Here is a 20,258-nt window from a genome sequence, read left to right as displayed (position 1 = left end):
AGCTCTAGTTTCTTTTGCTCAACATATTGTTATGAAATTTATTCGTATTATTGGATTTTTAGTAGTAATTTGCACTTTGTTGTTATTAAATATCCAGTTGTATGAATATACCACAATTTAAGCATCCATTTTCTTTTTGAAGGACATGTGGGTCATTTTCAATTTTTTACTGTAATGAATAAAACTACTATGAATATTCTGCATGTCTTTTGATGGATAAGACATTCATTTTTCTCAAGTATATACTTGGGAGTAAATCAGGTAGACTTATTAACCATGTTTAGCTTTAGTAGATACCCTCAAATGCAGTAATTTTCCAAAGCAGTTGAGTTAATTTACACTTTCAGCAACAATGTGTAAGAATTCTAAGTCTAGCAAGGTAAAGCGATCTGTAGTTCCAGTTACATGAGAGGCTAATGTATGAGTATCACTTGAGCCTTGCACAAGTTCTGGGCCAGCTGGGGCAACATAGTGATATCCCATCCACCTGAAAAGAACCTGGATGGGTACTTCAGTGGTAGAGCAGTTGTCTAGCATGCAGAAGGCCCTGGAGGCCCTGGGTTGAATCCCTAGCACTACCAAAAAAAAAAAAAAATCTAGTTGCTGAATTCTAGTTGCTTTACATCCTGGTTTACGTTCTTGTCAATGGTTGGTTTTATTTCAGCCATTCTTTTGTGTGTGTGTGTGTGTGTGTGTGTGTGTAGTGGTTTCTTTGTGATTTTATTTTGTATTTCTAAGACAAATATTAGCATGAGGATCTTTTCATACGCTTATTGGGCATTTAGATATGCTATTTTGTGAAATGTCCTTTCAAGTCTTTCATCTATTTTTACTTCAATTGTTTGTATATTTATGATTAATACAGAGGAGTTCTTGACATACTCTGGATGAGTTATTTGCCAAATATATGTATTAAATGTCTTCTCACAATCAGGCTTGACTTTTCACTTTCTTAAGGAATCTTTTGATAAAAGAAAATTCTTAGTTAAATAATGCCATTATAAGGCTGCGGATATGGCTCAAGAGGTAGCCGCGTTTGCCTGGCATGGGCGGTGCGCTGGGTTCCATCCTCAACACAACATTTAAAAAAAAAAAGTGAAGATATTGTGTCCACCTAAAACTAAAAAATAAATATAAAAAATTTTAAGTAATGCCTCTATCAACTTTGTTATATGTCGTTTGATACCCTTGTATACATAATGCCTAAGAGTGAAATTACTATTATCGAGTATGTGTAGTTTCAACTTCAGTATATAGCAGTTTTCTAAAGTGATAGTATTATCAAACATTTTTTCATAGGCACATCTATTTTATAATGAAAGTCCACTAGAAAATATTCATCACTTGACAGAAATTTATTATTCATAAACATTAGAAGTCTGTTCTCATCATTCCTTTTAAAATATAATATTCCTGATCACTTTTACATAATATAATAAGCAAAAGAGAGCCAATTGTATGAAAGGATTTCAAAATAGTGGTTGTGTTCTATAGATATTTAAGCCTTGCTTGAACTTACCAAGCTGTTTTCTTTTTTCCTATATAAGATTTAATTAGATGCTCTTTTCTAGTTAAGTGGAATATAAATTGAGACTATAAAGATGAATTAAACTCATTTTATTTTTTATATATTTTCATGACTTATACAGGTTTTACATCTGGATTGAACAAAGATGGAATTGAAGCAAAATTACAAGGTTAGCTGTAATTCCTTCTATAAAATATATATTCTGTATATTTTAATGAAAAACATCAGTTATTATTACAGTTAAGGATTTTTTTATAATTTTTAAAAAAAATAAACTTGTCTAGAAAAATAATACTTTTTTCACACAAATAAAGCTTGGCAAAGATACTTTTTCCTTCTTATTTATTATAAAAATTAACTCATTAATTGTACAGATTAATGGATTTTACTGTGACATTTCCATATATGCATAGATCATGTTTTAATCATATCCATCCTTCCTACTGCCCTCTTTTACCCTCCCCCGCCTCCTCCTCTTTCCCCTAATAGTTCTTCTTCTCCTTTCAGGATTTTTTTTTAAGGTTTTCACGTGTAAGAGAAAACATGTGATACTTATGTTTCTGTGTCTGCTTTATTTCACTTAACATAGTGACATAATTTCATTTTTTATGGCTGAATACTATTCTGGTTTTTCTGCCGAACCTTGCCAGCGTTTGTTATATTTTGTTTGTTTTTGTATTGATGACAGTCATTCTGACTGAGGTAAGATGTTATTGAAGGGAATTTTTATTTGCATTTCCCTGATGACTAAAGTTGTTGAACATTTTTCATGTATTTATTGTATTCCTTTTTGTACTACTTTTGAGAAATGTCTATTTAAATAGTTTGCTCATTTTAATTGGATTACTTGTTCTTTTGTCTTTTAAGTTCTTTATATATTCTGGATAACTGTTCTCTGCCATTAGTAGCTAGCAAAATTTTTCTCTCGTTAGGTAGATTGTCTCTTTACTATATTGTTTCTTTTGCTGTGCCAGAAGCCTTTTAATTTGATGTAATCTCATTTGTCAGTTCTTGCTTTTATTTCCTGAGTTACGTGAGTTCTATTCAGGAAGTTATTGCCTGTGTCAATATCTTGAAGTATTTCTCCTAATAGATTAAAAAGTCAAAGGTTTCAGGCCTTTTATTAAGGTCTTTGATCCACTTTGAGTTGATTTTTTTATATATATAAGGTGAGAGATAAGAATCTATTTCAGTAGAGGATAGGAAAGGCAGCAGAACACAACAGACACTAGTATGGCAATATGTAAATCAATGGATGTGTAACTGATGTGATTCTGCAATCTGTATATGGGGTAAAAATGGGAGTTCATAACCCACTTGAATCAAAGTGTGAAATATGATATATCAAGAACTATGTAATGTTTTGAACAACCAACAATAAAAAAAAAAAAGAATCTATTTCAGTTCTCTGCAGATGGATAACCTGTTTTCCCAACACCATTTGTTTGATAGGCTATCTTTTCCCCAACATGTTTTTGGCACCTTTGTCAAGAGTCAGAAGACTATATATACACATGAATTTATTTCTGGGTTCTCTATTCTATTCCATTGGTCTGTGTGTCTGTTTTTATATCTGTATTATGCTGTTTTTGTTACTGTGACTCTGTAGTATATTTTGAAATCAGGTTTTGTGGTACCCCTTTTGTCTCTAATTTTATTTATTTGGGTCTTTTTTCTTTCTTTCTTTTAGTTAGTTTGGCTAAGAGTTGTCAATCTTATTTATCTTTTCAAAGAACCAGTGCCTCCAGCATTGCTCTTTTTGCTCAGTTCTGCTTTGGTTATTTGGGTTTTTTTGTGTTCTCTTATGAATTTTTAGGACTTTTTTTTTTAGTTCTCTGAAAAATATCATGGTATTTTGATGGGGATATCAATAAATCAGTAAGTTGCTTTTGGTGGTACAGCCATTTTAACACTGAGAATTCTCAATCCATAAACATAAGAGGTTTTCCCCCCATCTTTTAGTGTCTTCTTTGATTTCTTTCATTAGTTTTACATAATTTTTTATTGTAGAGGTCTTTCACTTTCTTGGTTAGGTTTATTCCTAATTTTGTTTTTTTGTTAATTGTTTTCTTGATTTCTTTCTTAGTGAGTTTGTTATTGGTATATGGAAAAGCTAAAAATATTTTAATGTTAATTTTGTATCCTATTCCTTTGCTGAATTCATTTATCAGTTCTAACAGTCTTTTGGTCTTCTAAGGATAGAATCATATCATCTGCAAAGGACTTCTTCCTTTCCTACCTGTATGCTTCTCATTTTTTTTCTCTTGCCTTATTGCTCTGGCTAAAATTTCAATAGGATTAATGACAGTAGATGGATTCTTGTCTTATTCCTGTTTTAGAGGAAATGCTTTTAGTTTTCCCCATTCAGTATGACATTTGCTATACATTTGTTATATATAGTCTTTAAAATGTTGAGATGTGATCCTTCTATAACTAGTTTCTTTATATGTCTTTTTTCTCGTATGTTGAATTTTATCAAGGGCTTTTTCAGCCTCTATTGAGATGATCATTTGATTTTGTTCATGATTTTTTCTGGTGTTATATTCATTAATTGTATATGTTAAACTGTCTTTGCATCCTGGGAATCAAATCAACTTGATTGTGGTATATGATCTTTTTAATGTGTTCTTGACTTTGATTTGCAAGTATTTTATTCAGAATTTTTGCATCTATGATCATCAAGAATATTGGTCTACAATTTTCTTTTTTGTTGTTGTGCCCTTTTTAGTTTTTGGTAGCAGGGTAATATTACTTTATAGTAGGAGTTTGGAAGAGTTCTTTCCCTTTCTGTCTCATGGAATAGTTTCAGGAGCACTGGTGTCAGTTCTTCATTAAAAGTTTGGTGAATTTTAGCAGTGAATCTATCCATTCCTGGGCTTTTCTTTGTTGGGAAGTTCAATCTCATTGTTTGTAATTGATCTGTTTAGGTTTTTAACATTCAATTTTGCTAGACATTTGTCCATTCTATAGTTTCCATTTTATCAGAATGTGATTTTTTAAAATAGTCTTTAACGAGAGTATGGATTTCAGTAGTATCTGATGTAATATCCCTCTTTTGTCACTAATTTTATTTATTTGGGTCTTCTTTCTTTCTTTTGGTTAGTTTGGCTAAGAGTTGTCAATCTTGTTTATCAAAGAACCAATTTTTTCTTTCAATGATCTGTTGTATTGTTCTTTCTGTCTCTATTTCATTAATTTCTGCTCTGATTTTTATTTTCTCTTTCCTTCCACTGATTTAAGATTTTCTAGGATCTTAAGATGCATCATTAGGTTATTTATCTGTGATCTTTCAGTTTTTTTTCTTTTTTTAATGTATGCACTTATAATGTGTTGTGTGCAAGGATAGGAGTGCCTAGGGTGCGATCCCTCATAGTTACAGTGTCTACAACAGTTATGTTATTTCTCTCTGCCCCTGCTATGGGGCCAGGGGATCTAGTATCCAGGAAAGAACTTAGAGCCCCCATAGCACTATATGTCTACTTGGGACTGGGTCATCAGCTGGGGGTATTTATCTCCCCTGTTCTCAAAGTTCAAGTATCTGCCAAAGTTTAGGTGGGACTAGGTTGTGACTAGAATAAAGTGCTTTTCTTCTCAACTGTGCTAAGGTTGTACAGAGCACTCACCCAACCTGCTTGAAGCAGTAGGCTTGATATCCTGCTCCACTCAGAAGGAAGAAAACTAGTAACAGTAATACACATAAAACAAAACAGATGTATAAAAACAGTAGGCATCAACAATAACACCAATAACTACACAAAAAAATGTAGCAAACAATTATACAATAAACTAAAAAGGGAAAATGAGACAATGGAAGAGTAAAGAGGGAAATCCTATTAAATTATAATTAAAGTTTAAAATAATAAAAGTAAAGAAATAAAAAGTAATAAAATAAAAATAATAGAAGGTAGAATAGTGAAAAAAAGAAAAAATATATATCAGTTAAAAATTCCCCTAAAGCTTCATGTTAAAGCTGAATTTAGAAAGTCAAAAGGTCATATATTTTTATTCATATGCAGAAGCTAGAGAGCAAAAAGGAGAGGAAAAAAAAGAGAACTCATGAAAACAGAAGGGAAACTGGTATGGTAGAGAAAGGGGTTTCAGGGGAAGGAGGAGGGAAAGGCAAGGGAAGGTACGGGGGAATGAAACTGACCAAATTATGTTAAGTGCATGTATGAATATGTCACAATGAATCCCACTATTATGTGTAATTATTATGTACTTGCTTTTTTTTTTTTTTTAAAGAGAGAATTAAATTAAGATTTCTCCTAGCTGAGATGTTTGGATTGGAGACACTTCTTTCTGAGCATGTGCACACTCATGCCAGAGACCCTTAGTCTGAATGCTTGGTGAGATGGTCACTGTGGCCTGGCAAATGTCAAAGCTGAACCAGTCAATCAGGATACCTCATGTGAGTCAAGCCAGCAAGTTCCTCACCAGAGGGCGAGTCATGAGAACCAAGCATTTTGCCACCCACAGTCCCAGCACTCTCAGACCTGGATTCTTGCCATGATACCCACATCTTTTCTCTTTCCTCACAGAGGGAGAGACCATTGACCTCTGTGTCTTCCATCCTCTGTCCCAACCCATGATCTCTGCTGCTTAAACTACTTATCAGACTCATTCTATATTTCTCACCACCTACAGCTGTCTTGAATGGCCATCTCCCACATAGCCAATGTGGTGCATGTCCACTGAGACCCCTAATTGTGATTACTCTTTGAGTTTTCTGCTCCCCAGAGCTGTTTGGTCTCTATCAGTAGGACCCTCTCAAGATGGTTTCTTGTTGTAGCTCTGTGAGGGTTTGCTGAATAATGTATTGACTTTTTTATGATTGAACAGGTTGTCATATTCACTCTGCTCTGAACTACCTCACTTCTGGGCTGTAGCATGGGGTAGAGTAAGAAATGTAAGCACCAGACTGCAATTAGCATTGGTCTAGTAATCTCTGTCAATTAACATGAAATAGTATTGCTTCCTGTTCAGAGGTTCCTTCCAGGTAGCAATGGTGGAATATACAGAGAAATGGAAGTAAATACTAAAAGCATCAGGTGAGACAGATTTAAGAAGGTGCCTCAAGAAAGTGGCAAATGGGGATGTGGGGAAAGTAACAAACTTTTAGAAGTATTTAACTATCTTTAATTTATGCATATATATCTTTGATTAAAGAAGAGACAAAAGAAATAGAAAACTACTGCTATAATGGAAGACAGCTAACAAAGCAGTTACTTAACATCTGGAACAAGTTACTTAGATTCTATTCTTAAGTCTCCTAACCTGTATATGGAAATAATATTGATGAATACCTTACTGTGTTATTATGAGAATTAAATAAGGTAGCACATGTATATCGTTTTAAATGCTCCAAATGGCAAATGCTATTTTACCACTTATTGAATGTTATTTTTATTATTTGTATTACTGTTACTATTAGAAAATCTTTTTAACATGTTATTTGGCTTCTTAATTTTGTTTTTTCTCACTCTTTAAATAGGGAATACAGTTGTTCCCAGAACAATTACACTAAAACATAACTTTAGCATATTTAATAATAACTTCTATTTTGTCTTGCTTCCTTATTTTACTAAAATTAAAATGTATTTTCTATAATTGAACAGAATTATGTTTGAAGAATCTGAATGATTTGTCATCTCTTGACTTGATAAAGATGGATGAAGATGTTAATTTCAAACCAACAGGTAATTTTCCTTTGAAAGTTGTTAGTGTATTTAATAATTGCTTACTTAAGACTAAACTTAAAAATTTTTGTATTAAAATTTAGATGATGGTAAATTGAATTGTAATAGCCATTCCCAATGGAGTATCATTATTATTAGCTGAAGGGCATAATAAATTTACATGAGTACTCTTTATAAAAGTCTAGGGCATCTTTTTAATAGAGAGAATTTATCTTCACTGATTCTGGTGACTTTTCGCAGAAGATTTGAAATGCTTGAATCTTTGGTTGCTTCATACCTTATATAACTATTGTAGATATTTTGCCAGTTCTTCTTTATGCAAGCATTAATTATCTGGATCATTAGGCTCTTGAAGGGCAGAAAAGTATCTTTTCCTTCTACTCATCATAAGTTCATTGGCTAGGGCCCGTGTAATGAAAGAGATTAACAAAAGAGAAACATACAGATTTATCTAATGTAAGTTTCACAGGACATGGAAGCCATCATAAGAAAAGAAAGACCCAAAGAACCCAAAGAAGAGGTTAAACCTGAGTGTTTTTATGCTAAGTTTGATGAAGAATGGAAAGTCATAGAGAAATATAATAGGACAAAGGGAATATGAACTAAGTATAATAAACTGGGGGAAACTTAACAAGGCCTGTACATTCAGATTCCTTTCTCTGTCCTTTGTCTTCAGAGATGGGATCCTGTTTTCCTCCAAATATAGGGAGGGAAAATCTCAAATGAGAGGTTCATGCTTTGTGGGAAGATTAGAAAATCCTCCTTGCACATACTGCTTCTCAAATTCCTTTAGTTTAAAATACTTAATATGTCATGATGTCATATTTTGGGGGAGAGTGTCCTAAGCCCTGCCAATTCTGTTCCCTCTTTTTTTCATTTAGTTTTGTTTATAGTGTAATAGAAGAAGGAAAAAAAAATGTTTCATGGTTTTTAGCCCTCATGATTAGAAGCATTTGAGGGAAAATATCAACTTCATTATTCTAATTAATCCTTTTAAGAAAAGATATTTAACTATAAAAGTTGGTAAGTATAGAAAAATTTTTGTTTTAAAATCTTTTAACATTTGGCACATATCCTTCCATTTTTTACATTTTTATAACCATATTATAGAAGTTAATTATTTTATGTTATGTTTTATTTGTATTTAATATAAAGTTGAGTTTTAAAAATAATTTACTGCCCTACTCAGGCCTAAATTAATAACATTTCCCCTTGTTTTCTGGTCCTTATTTTGACAAGTCTAATTTTGTTTGTGAGCATTGGTTTCTGTGTATTCTAGGGTATCTCATTAGAAGGAGCATGAGAATTACTAATTAACTTCTTCATTTATTCTCAGATATTTCACCCTCATAAAGAATATTATTCCCACTATCAATTTTTCCTGTGATACTTCTTGAATCTGATATAATACCTTCTGTCTTTTAATATATATAATAAGCATGTCTTCTTTCTCAGTCATCAGTGAATACTACCTGATTAATTTTTTTCTTCTTAAAATTCTATTTTGGTTCTCCTTTTGCTTTTTCAGTCTCTCTTTGTTTACCTTTCTGCTTACTGTGGGCTTAAAGTTTCAGGCCGTGGATCTTTATTCCCAGTTTATGTTCCTTTCTTTGAAAATATAATTTACCTTCACAGCTGTAGCTATAATCATTATGTAAATTAATTTAAAATTATATTTTTGATCCTAGTTTCTCAACTGCGCTGCAAAAACTGATCCTCAGTTTCAAGTAAAATAAAGTAAATCTTCACTTACATATATGACTTGAAAATTGACTTTGGCATTTAATGATATTGGCCAAATTGTACTATTAAATCATGAAAATTGAGAAAAAAAGAATTCATTTGACCTAGAATATTGTGAAGTGGGGTGAACATAGATTTGGGGTTTTAAATACCTGGATTTCAGTCCCAGTTCTACTGCTTGCTAGCTGTGACTTTATGCTAAATGAGCCTTAGTTATTTATCTGAAAAACAGAAATCTATTATATGTCCTATTTACCTTATTGGGTTGTTGTGATGATCAAATGGAATAATGAATATAAAAACATTTTACTGTAACAGGAATTGTTCATAGCTGGGAAAATATTACTTGCCTATTATTAGCATTTTTGATAAACCTAAGATAAAATATTGAATACCTTTGGTTTCTCTTTCATTCCTCAGTTACTCCATATTCAGTTAATTATTAAACATTGAAAGCACAATCTAGACTTAGAACTGAAAATATTCTTGTCACACACTAAGGTAATGTTTCTTTAAGTGTGATTAGGTTTACTACTTACAGTCAAAATCGACTAAGTGTGCTGTTATGTTAAAAATGAAATTAATTAACTACCCCCAAGATATACAATCTTCAATTTTTAGGACTGAAACCTAGGAATTTTTATTTTACCTGTTTGATTTAAGCCCCCTCCCCCCCCCCCCGCACTGTGTGTGTGTGTGCATTGTTAGTTCCTTGATGCTTTCTAGAAGATACTTGTATTTCATTTAACTATTGTAGTTACCTTTATCAGGAGGGTTGTTACATAATTATTTAGCCTGACATTAATATAGGTGGAAATTTCTTATGTAGTATTTATTTCTTCTTTCTTTTTTTTTTTGGTACCAAGAACTGAACTTGGGGGTGCTTAACCAGTGAGCCACATCCCTAACCCCAGTAGTATTTCTAGTTTTTTTTTTATGAGTTCTTGTTCCTTCGTATTACTAATATTTTTTGTCCTTTTGGGCTTCTTTTTTGTATATCAATTATTAATTTATATGTTTCATTAATTCTGTTTCTTAAAGTTTTTGCTTTTGAGTTTGTGATTATAATATTCAAATATCTAGGTATTTTTATTTGTTAACTTGTGCTCAGACCCAGGGTTTTGCCTATTTTAAGAAGGATTAACCCTTTAAAATAGTAACTTAAAGAGGCTTGAGAGTCATTAAATTGGAATGTAGATCTTTCTTTTATGAAGGAAATGATGGAGAAAGGGAGAGTCTTAGCCCCCATTAAATACTAAGTACATTTGGCAAAGCTGGTGGAGAATCTTCAAGCTAAAGGTCCATCAGGGAAATTTCTTCTCTCATAGATCTTCCTTAGTCTTTCTGCCATGCTCAGTTATTGAGAGGATCTCACAAAAACATGAGCTTGGTGTGGATTCCATGGTGATGAATTCAGAACACAGCAATCATCAGTCAGTGATACTTCTTGCAACAGGAGATCTGTATTAGGGTTCTCTAGAGGAACAGAATCAACAGGAAGTGTGATTATAAAGAAGGGATTTATAGGTTGGCTTACACAACCAGAAGCTGGATAGTCCACAGTGGCTATCTGCAAGCTGGAAAGTTAGAAGAACCAATAGCTGCACAGTTCAAAAGGCTGAAGCTCCAGAACAAGAGGGATCAACAGTGCTACCCTAGTCTGAGACCACAGGCTTCTGGAAACTCCCTGGAGAAACACTGGCAGAGTCCACTTTGGAAGAGTGAAGAAGCAAGAGTCTGATATCCTCAGGTGATCGCTGCAGCAATCAAGAACCCATTCAAGAAGAATGGAGCTTGCATCTACTGCTGCTTCCTTGTTCTTTCAAATTTATTCTATCCAAGCTGCCATCCTATTGGATGGTGCTGTCCATGCTTAGGGAGAGTCTCCACTTCAGTTGGCTATCCCACATGCCAATCCTAAACACACCCTCATTGACACACCCAGAAGCCTCCTAATCATCAGCATCTCTTAATCCAATCAAGTTGACAATTCAGATTAACCATTGCAAGGTCTGAGAGTTACAATCTCATGGCCTCCATGTCCTCCCTGAAAACTCTATGGTCTTTAAATTGAATCAATCTGAATTTGTTACTGTGAAACTGACTATTCAATACTGTGAGAGCTTTTGTTGGCTATCCTGATAGCAAATTGCCTGTATTTCCTGTTTACTTTCAGATCTTTCTCATTTCTTTCCATTCCTTCAACTTTGACTCCTTTTCTTCATGGTTTTCATTCAAGGTTATTTTTTCTGTCTTATCTAAGAGCTTCATCCCTGCTAATAAGCCAGCAAGTATCAACTTTTTTCTTAAAACTTTTCATTTTCTCTAGCAGGGAGATACTTACATTAATTTTAAAACATCAAGAATGAAAGGACCATGTTTAAATATAAAATAAAGATTAATATACTAGTTCCCTTGATAATCCTACTCATGATTCCTAACATACTTCTCTTAGAAGCTCCTTTCCTTGACTCACTGCATCACCCACATTTTGGCTGACATATTCACCAAGCTCCTAATTGAGAAAATGGCTCTTAAATTGGGTTGGCTACTTCCCTATCTCTGATTGATAATTCTCTCTGCTGTACCATGTCTTCCATGCCTATAACTCTGTTGAAATACCAAAAATATTCTCTTTCTCAGCAAAACCAGTAGTTCCTACATAAATGTTGACCCTTTCCTTGAGAAGCAGCATGTTACTTTCATCTTCCCAGCTGTTTTCTGTGTATGTTCACAATGCTTGAAATTCTTTGAAATGCTTTTAGACAACTTAAAATTGAATCTAGTATCTTCCTTTTTTTATTTTATTGGTTGTTCAAAACATTACAAAGCTCTTGATATATCATATTTCATACATTTGATTCAAGTGGGTTATGAACTCCCATTTTTACCCCGTATACAGATTGCAGAATCACATCGGTTACACATCCACGTTTTTACATATTGCCATACTAGTGACTATTGTATTCTGCTATCTTTCCTATCCTCTACTATCCCCCCTCCCCTCCCCTCTCATCTTCTCTCTCTACCCCATCTACTGTAATTCATTTCTCTCCCTTGATTTTTTTCCCTTTCCCCTCACATCCTCTTATATGTAATTTTGTATAACAATGAGGGTCTCCTTCCATTTCCATGCAATTTCCCTTCTCTCTCCCTTTCCCTCCCACCTCTCGTCCCTGTTTAATGTTAATCTTTTTCTCATGCTCTTCCTCCCTGCTCTGTTTTTAGTTGCTCTCCTTATATCAAAGAAGACATTTGGCATTTGTTTTTTAGGGATTGGCTAGCTTCACTTAGCATAATCTGCTCTAATGCCATCCACTTCCCTGCAAATTCCATGATTTTGTCATTTTTTAGTGCTGAGTAATACTCCATTGTGTATAAATGCCACATTTTTTTAATCCATTCATCTATTGAAGGGCATCTAAGTTGGTTTCACAGTCTAGCTATTGTGAATCGTGCTGCTATGAACATCGATGTAGCAGTATCCCTATAGTACGCTCTTTTAAGGTCTTCCGGGAATAGTCCAAGAAGGGCAATAGCTGGGTCAAATGGTGGTTCCATTCCCAGCTTTCCCAGGAATCTCCATACTGCTTTCCAAATAGGCCGCACCAATTTGCAGTCCCACCAGCAATGTACAAGTGTACCCTTTTCCCCACATCCTCGCCAGCACTTGTTGTTGTTTGACTTCATAATGGCTGCCAATCTTACTGGAGTAAGATGGTATCTTAGGGTAGTTTTGATTTGCATTTCTCTGACTGCTAGAGATGGTGAGCATCTTTTCATGTACTTGTTGATTGATTGTATGTCCTCCTCTGAGAAGTGTCTGTTCAGGTCCTTGGCCCATTTGTTGATTGGGTTATTTGTTTTCTTATTGCTTAATTTTTTGAGTTCATTGTATACTCTGGATATTAGGGCTCTATCTGAAGTGTGAGGAGTAAAGATTTGTTCCCAGGATGTAGGCTCCCTATTTACCTCTCTTATTGTTTCTCTTGCTGAGAAAAAACTTTTTAGTTTGAGTAAGTCCCATTTGTTGATTCTTGTTTTTAACTCTTGTGCTATGGGTGTCCTATTAAGGAATTTGGAGCCCAACCCCACAATATGTAGATCGGAGCCAACTTTTCTTCTATCACACGCAGAGTCTCTGATTTGATATCAAGCTCCTTGATCCATTTTGAGTTAACTTTTGTGCATGGCGAGAGAAAGGGATTCAGTTTCATTTTGTTGCATATGGATTTCCAGTTTTCCCAGCACCATTTGTTGAAGATGCTATCCTTCCTCCATTGCATGCTTTTAGCCCCTTTATCGAATATAAGATAGTTGTAATTTTGTGGATTGGTTACTGTGTCCTCTATTCTGTACCATTGGTCCACCCGCCTGTTTTGGTACCAGTACCATGCTGTTTTTGTTACTATTGCTCTGTAGTACAGTTTGAAATCTGGTATCGCTATACCTCCTGATTCACACTTCCTGCTTAGAATTGCTTTTGCTATTCTGGGTCTTTTATTTTTCCATATGAATTTCATGATTGCTTTATCTATTTCTACAAGAAATGCTGTTGGGATTTTGATTGGCATTGCATTGAACCTATAGAGAACTTTTAGTAATATTGCCATTTTGATGATGTTAGTTCTGCCTATCCATGAACAGGGTATATTTTTCCATCTTCTAAGATCTTCCTCTATTTCTCTCTTTAGGGTTTTGTAGTTTTCATTGTATAAATCTTTCACCTCTTTTGTTAGGTTGATTCCCAAGTATTTTTTTTTTTTTTTTGAGGATATTGTGAATGGGATGGTTTTCCTCATTTCCAGTTCAGAAGATTTGTTGCTGATATACAGGAATGCCTTTGATTTATGCGTGTTGATTTTATATCCTGCCACTTTGCTGAATTCATTTATTAGCTCTAGTAATTTCTTTGTAGACCCATTGTGTCTTCTAGGTATAGGATCATATCATCTGCAAATAGTGATAACTTAAGTTCTTCTTTTCCTATCTTAATGCCTTTAATTTCTTTTGTCTGTCTAATTTCTCTGGCCAGTATTTCGAGAACTATATTGAATAGAAGTGGTGAGAGAGGCATCCCTGTCTTGTTCCAGATTTTAGACGGAATGCCTTCAGTTTTTCTCCGTATAGATGATGCTAGCCTGAGGCTTAGCATATATAGCTTTTATAATGTTGAGGTAAGTTCATGTTATCCCTAGTTTTTCTAGTGTTTTGAACATAAAGGGATGCTGTACTTTGTCAAATGCTTTTTCTGCGTCTATCGAGATGATCATATGGTTCTTATCTTTAAGTCTATTGATGTGGTGAATAACGTTTATTGATTTCCGTATATTGAACCAGCCTTGCATCCCAGGGATGAATCTTACTTGATCATGGTGCACGATCTTTTTGATATGTTTTTGTATCTGATTTGCCAAAATTTTATTGAGGATTTTTGCATCTAAATTCATTAGGGATATTGGTCTGTAGTTTTCTTTCTTTGAGGTGTCTTTATCTGGTTTGGGAATCAGGGTGATATTGGCCTCATAGAATGAATTTGGAAGTTCTCCCTCTTTTTCTATCTCCTGAAATAGATTGTAGAGTATTGGTATTAGTTCTTCTTTAAAGTTCTTGTAAAACTCTGCTGCATATCCATCCAGTCCTGGGCTTTTCTTGGTTGGTAGTCTTTTCATGGCTTCTTCTATTTCCTCACTTGATATTGGTCTATTTAGGTTGTTTATATCATCCTGACTCAATCTGGGTAGTTCATATGTCTTAAGGAATTTATCGATGCCTTCACTATCTTCTATTTTATTAGAGTATAGTGTTTCAAAATAATTTCTAATTATCTTCTGTTTTTCTGAATTGTCTGTTGTGATGTTGCCTTTTTCATCCCGTAAGCTAGTAATTTGGGTTCTGTCTCTTCTTCTCTTTGTTAGCGTGACTAGTGGTCTATCAATCTTATTTATTTTTTCAAAGAACCAACTTTTAGTTTTGTCAATTTTTTCGATTGTTTCTTTTGTTTTGATTTCATTGATTTCAGCTCTAATTTTAATTATCTTTTGCCTTCTACTGTATTTGCTGCTGATTTGTTCTTCTTTTTCTAAGGCTTCGAGGTGTAGTGTGAGGTCATTTATTTGTTGGCTTTTCCTTCTTTTAAGGAATGAACTCCATGAAATGAATTTTCCTCTTAGTGCTGCTTTCATAGTGTCCCAGAGATTTCGATATGTTGTGTCTGAGTTTTCATTCACCTCTAAGAATTTTTTAATTTCCTCTTTGATGTCTTCTGTAACCCTTTGTTCATTCAGTAGCATATTGTTTAATCTCCATGTGATGTAGGATTTTTTCTTTCTCATTTTGTTATTGATTTCCAATTTCATTCCATTATGATCAGATAAAATGCATGGTAGTATTTCTACTCTTTTGTAATTGCTATGATTTGCCCTGTGACATAGTATATGGTCTATTTTTGAGAAGGATCCATGTGCTGCTGATAAGAAAGTGCATCTGCTTCATGTTGGGTGGTATATTCTGTATATATCAATTAAGTCTAAATTATTAATTGTATTATTGAGCTCTATGGTTTCTTTATTCAACTTCTGTTTGGAGGATATGTCCAGTGGTGAGAGAGGTGTGTTAAAATCTCCCATGATTATTGTGTTGTGGTCTATTTGACTCTTGAACTTGAGAAGAGTTTGTTTGATGAATGTAGCTGCACCATTGTTTGGGGCATATATATTAATGATCGTCAAGTCTTGTTGGTGTATGGTTCCCTTGAGCAGTATGTAGTGTCCTTGTTTATCACTTTTGATTAACTTTGGCTTGAAGTCTATTTTATTTGATACAAGTATGGACACCCCTGCTTGCTTCCGGGGTCCATATGAGTGATATGATTATTCCCAACCTTTCACCTTCAGTCTGTGTATGTCTTTTCCTATCAGATGAGTCTCCTGTAGGCAGCATATTGTTGGATCTTTTTTTTTAATCCATTCTACTAGCCTATGTCTTTTGATTGGTGCATTTAAGCCATTAACATTTAGGGTTACTATTGAGATATGGTTTGTATTTCCAGCCATATTTGATTATGTATGTTACTTAACATGATTTGTTTTTCCTCTATGATTAGTTTTTCCTTTACTGTACTACCTCCCGCTGTTGGTTTTCATTGTTATTTTTCATTTCCTCTTCCAGTAATGTTTTGCCAAGGATGTTTTGAAGAGCTGGTTTTCTAGCTGCAAATTCTTTTAACTTTTTTTTATCGTGGAAGATTTTTATTTCATCTTCAATCCTGAAGCTTAATTTCACTGGGTACATGATTCTTGGTTGGAACCCTTTTTCTTTCAGCATTTGAAATATGTTGTTCCAGGATCTTCTAGCTTTCAGAGTCTGTGTTGAAAGATCAGCAGTTATCCTGATTGGTTTATCCCTAAATGTAATCTGCTTCCTCTCTCTTGTGGCTTTTAAGATTCTCTCCCTATTCTGTATGTTGGGCATCTTCATTATTATGTGTCTTGGTGTGGATCTCTTATGATTTTGTACATTTGGTGTCCTGTAGGCTTCTAGTATTTGGATTTCTTTTTCATTCTTTAAGTCTGGGAAGTTTTCTAGAATTATTTCATTGAATAGATTTCTCATTCCCTTGGTTTGGACCTCTATACCCTCTTGTATCCCAATAACTCTTAGGTTTGGTTTCTTTATGTTATCCCATAATTCTTGGATGTTCTGCTCATGATTTCTTAACATTCTCGCTGAGCTGTCTATGTTCTTTTCAAGTTGAAAAACTTTGTCTTCGTTGTCTGAAGTTCTATCTTCTAAGTGTTCTACTCTGATGGTAATACTCTCATTTGAGTTTTTAATTTGGTTTATTGTTTCCTGCATTTCCAGGATTTCTGTTTGTTTTTTATATCCTCTATCTCCCTATAGAAATGATCTTTTGCTTCTTGGATTTGTTTATGTAATTCATTGTCAAAGTGATTTTTCATTGTCTGAATTTGCTGTATAATGTCTTCCTTGAGACTCCAGATCATCTGAAGCATGTATATCCTGAACTCTTTGTCTGACATTCCATCAGCTGCAGATATTACCTCATCTAATGTTGAATTGACCTGTATTGTTTGTGGTCCTTTCTTTCCTTGTCTTTTCATACTGCTCATCATTCTTTCTAGCTTTGTGAAACTGTTGTGTTAATGTTTTTCCCCTTATATATTTGTATTGTTCTTGTATAGCTCCAAAATCCCTCTTTTGTGGAGAAAGACAATGTTAACAGTTCCCAATATCAACAGTACATTATCTAAGCACAAGTTTTCATTATTAATACATTTATAGTTAGATTCTAAGTCTATAGATATTGGTTTTAATTATTACTTAAGAATGTATTCATTAGTTTCATAAAAGGCATACCATATCTGGTGGCATATAGAAAACTTAATTTTAGACGAAGGATGTTATACTTAGAGGGAAAGGAGTGAGGGTATGAGGTTAAACTAACTTAGCACCTTTGGAGAACTCTAACCAATAGACTGGTAATTTATGGAAGAATGTATAGATTCAACCTCCTATCTGTATTTAGATAGTTACCCTATGTATAGATAGCAATAGTTAGGAGATTGAAAGTGGGATAGAGAGAATACGAATGAAAAAAAAGGAAAAAAATAATAAGGAAGAAAAGAGAAATAAGAGAAGGAAAAGGAAAGTAAGATAGAAATTTTAAAAATTGTGGGAAGGTGGGGTATATGCAATTCCTCTATATTATATCACTTTGGTAATTCGGTTGTTCATGCACAGTTCTTGGTTTCACATATGTTGAAGTTGTGGAAGAGAGAAAGAAAGAGAAAAAAGAAAAAAAAAAGTCTCTCAGAACACTGTTTTCCTTGCTTCCAGTGGGTGGCGTTGTCTATTCCTAGCTTGAGCCTCTGTATTCAGGGTGGTGAGTATAGCCAGTGTGAAAGGAAATGAGCTTCCACCTGTATCTTCCCTACTCTAGTCTCTGAGGTATAAACCAGGTGCCTGTACAGTTGTTGTTTTTTGTTGATAGCTACAACCCCCAAAAGCTTGTGGGAAATATTTTGAGTTATCGCAGCTAAGGGTGGGGGAGTTGGAAACCGGGTACCTGGATCAGCCGCAGAACCGTGCTGGTAGCCACACTCCCTTTGATGGGTTTTAAGGGTTGATGGGCTTCCTCCGGACTAGCATACGGGGCGGGGCCGGGCTTCCTCTTCCCATCTGGCTTGGCACGCTCCAGGCGGCTTCCTCCTCCGGTCCTCTAGTATCTTCTTATGTGTATATCTTTCATCAGTTACCTACCCCTACGGCGTTCACCCCCTATTCCCAACTGACCTGCTTTTCTATTTTTTGTACAGTTTATTTTGAAACTCCAGTTCAATTAAACTACTTCTTGATACTTTTAAGTGGCCCTCTGTTATTTTCCAAATCAAATCAAAAATGTAAACTCCTTTAAATAGCATTTCAATGCTCTTTATGGGCCTCTCTAGTCTATCATCATTTCTTAATAACAAAAGTAGGTAACATTTATTAAGGTTAATCACTATGCCAGGTACTGTATATGTAGTTTTTTAAATTGCACTTAATTTTCTTCACAAATTTCCAAGAGGCATACATTTATTATCCCACAGTACATTAAGAAACTGGTACGAAAGTTGCATATGATTATCTATCTACCTCATAAGTGGAGAAAACAAGGATTCTAACTCAGTTGACCTGAACTTATAATCACTATTAAGCCATACCTTTCATTACAGTATTCTAAAGCTAGTCTTTTTAATTTTACTCTTTCAATAAACAATCCTTGCTTTTTCCCAAACTCATTGGTTTTATTTCCTTGCTGCCAAAGCACATTAGTCACTTTTAAAATCCTGCTCAAGACCCATTTTCTGTACTAAGCCATTCTATACTGACCATTCTCCGAGGTTTAATTTCCTCTTAAGTTTATATTTAAATATTATCATTCTCTGGATTTTGTCCTCTAGCTACTTAACATGTAATCATCTCCCTAGGCAATCTACAAGTTCCAGAGATGTGTGTTGTACAGTTTTTGGTACATCTTTTGTGCCAGGTATCACTGTAGACACAGAGTAGATATTAAGGAGATATTTATTAAACTGGTGAAAAGGTAAGGTGTTTCAGCTAATGTGGGATATGTTTATTTTTCCATCTTTTCTCACAGAGGCAGGAAGACTGATGGCTTGGTATTATATTACATTTGAAACAGTGAAGAAATTTTGTACAATCAGTGGAAAAGAATCTTTATCAGATCTGGTAAATTAATTTTCACTAGAAAATAAATAGATAATGATAGAGTACAGAATGATATTGAAGAAACTACTGATTTATATCTCGTATAATTTAAGAATGAATGATCATTTCTAATGATGCTTATGCCTCAGTGTATCTCTGATCATGTGATATGGAATATTCCTCCTTAGAATATATTGTATTTCTTATTGGAACTTAGAAAGTATATATACATAAAGTAGGTGTGGCGACTGTCAATGATGATTACCTTGGTAGTGCCTACCAAATGTAATATGCAAGAATTACCCAATTTGCCTGTCAATGATGATTACCTTGGTAGTGCCTACCAAATGTAATATGCAGGAATCCAAGATAATATAGCATCACATATTAGGTGAGTCTGCCATGTATGATGACGAGTTGCAACATGGTGCAGTGGTGCCTTGTACTTGCAGTCCCTTACTAAGTCTTTTGTATCAGAATAGCAATAACAGTGAAAATAGAGGAAAACTGGTGATACCCCAGAAAAAGTGATTGTTGAGAAAAATACTAAAATATCAACTAGTGGGGGAAAATTTGCAGTTGCAGGAATTAACAGAACATGGGTATATTGTTGGAGTATGGTAATTACATTGGTCCTTTCTTCCTTTACTGAAGATATGAACAGGAAATAAGAGATTTGCAAAAGAAAATATTTATTCTCAAATTTAAGCCATTCATTTCTATTTTAAATATTTGACTGATAAGATTATACTAAAAATTGAACAATAAAAGTCTATTATTAAGGAGTCACATGAACAAAAATGTTAAAAGGTGAAAGGTTTATATTTTCTTTTTGTTTCTTTTTTTAAATTTTTTTATTAGTTGCTCAAAACATTACAATGATCTTGACATATCATACATTTGATTCAAATGGGGTACGTAATCTTATTTTTCCACGTGTACAGATTTCAAGATCACCTTGGAAGATTTATATTTTCATGTATATATTATTCTTACTAAGAAGAAATCAGGAATAGAAAATGCCCAGTATTGATAGCAACTCATTTTATCTTGAGTTC

General features: G+C 34.1%; 1 protein-coding gene across 1 annotated transcript in view; it reads left to right on the top strand.

Moving 5' to 3' along the window:
• The window catches only part of Hfm1 (helicase for meiosis 1), an 89,774-nt gene that overhangs the window by 33,132 nt on the left and 36,384 nt on the right, over window positions 1–20,258 (top strand). The window contains exons 18-20 of the mRNA XM_027935208.2: window positions 1,650–1,697; window positions 7,144–7,224; window positions 19,130–19,221. Coding sequence (XP_027791009.2) covers window positions 1,650–1,697; window positions 7,144–7,224; window positions 19,130–19,221 — 221 coding nt within the window. The remainder of the gene's footprint in view (window positions 1–1,649; window positions 1,698–7,143; window positions 7,225–19,129; window positions 19,222–20,258) is intronic.

Source organism: Marmota flaviventris, chromosome 10, assembly GCF_047511675.1.
Source record: "Marmota flaviventris isolate mMarFla1 chromosome 10, mMarFla1.hap1, whole genome shotgun sequence".
NCBI lineage: Eukaryota > Metazoa > Chordata > Mammalia > Rodentia > Sciuridae > Marmota > Marmota flaviventris.
Note: the sequence above shows the minus strand (reverse complement) of the source record. Positions and strands in the feature narration are given on the sequence as shown.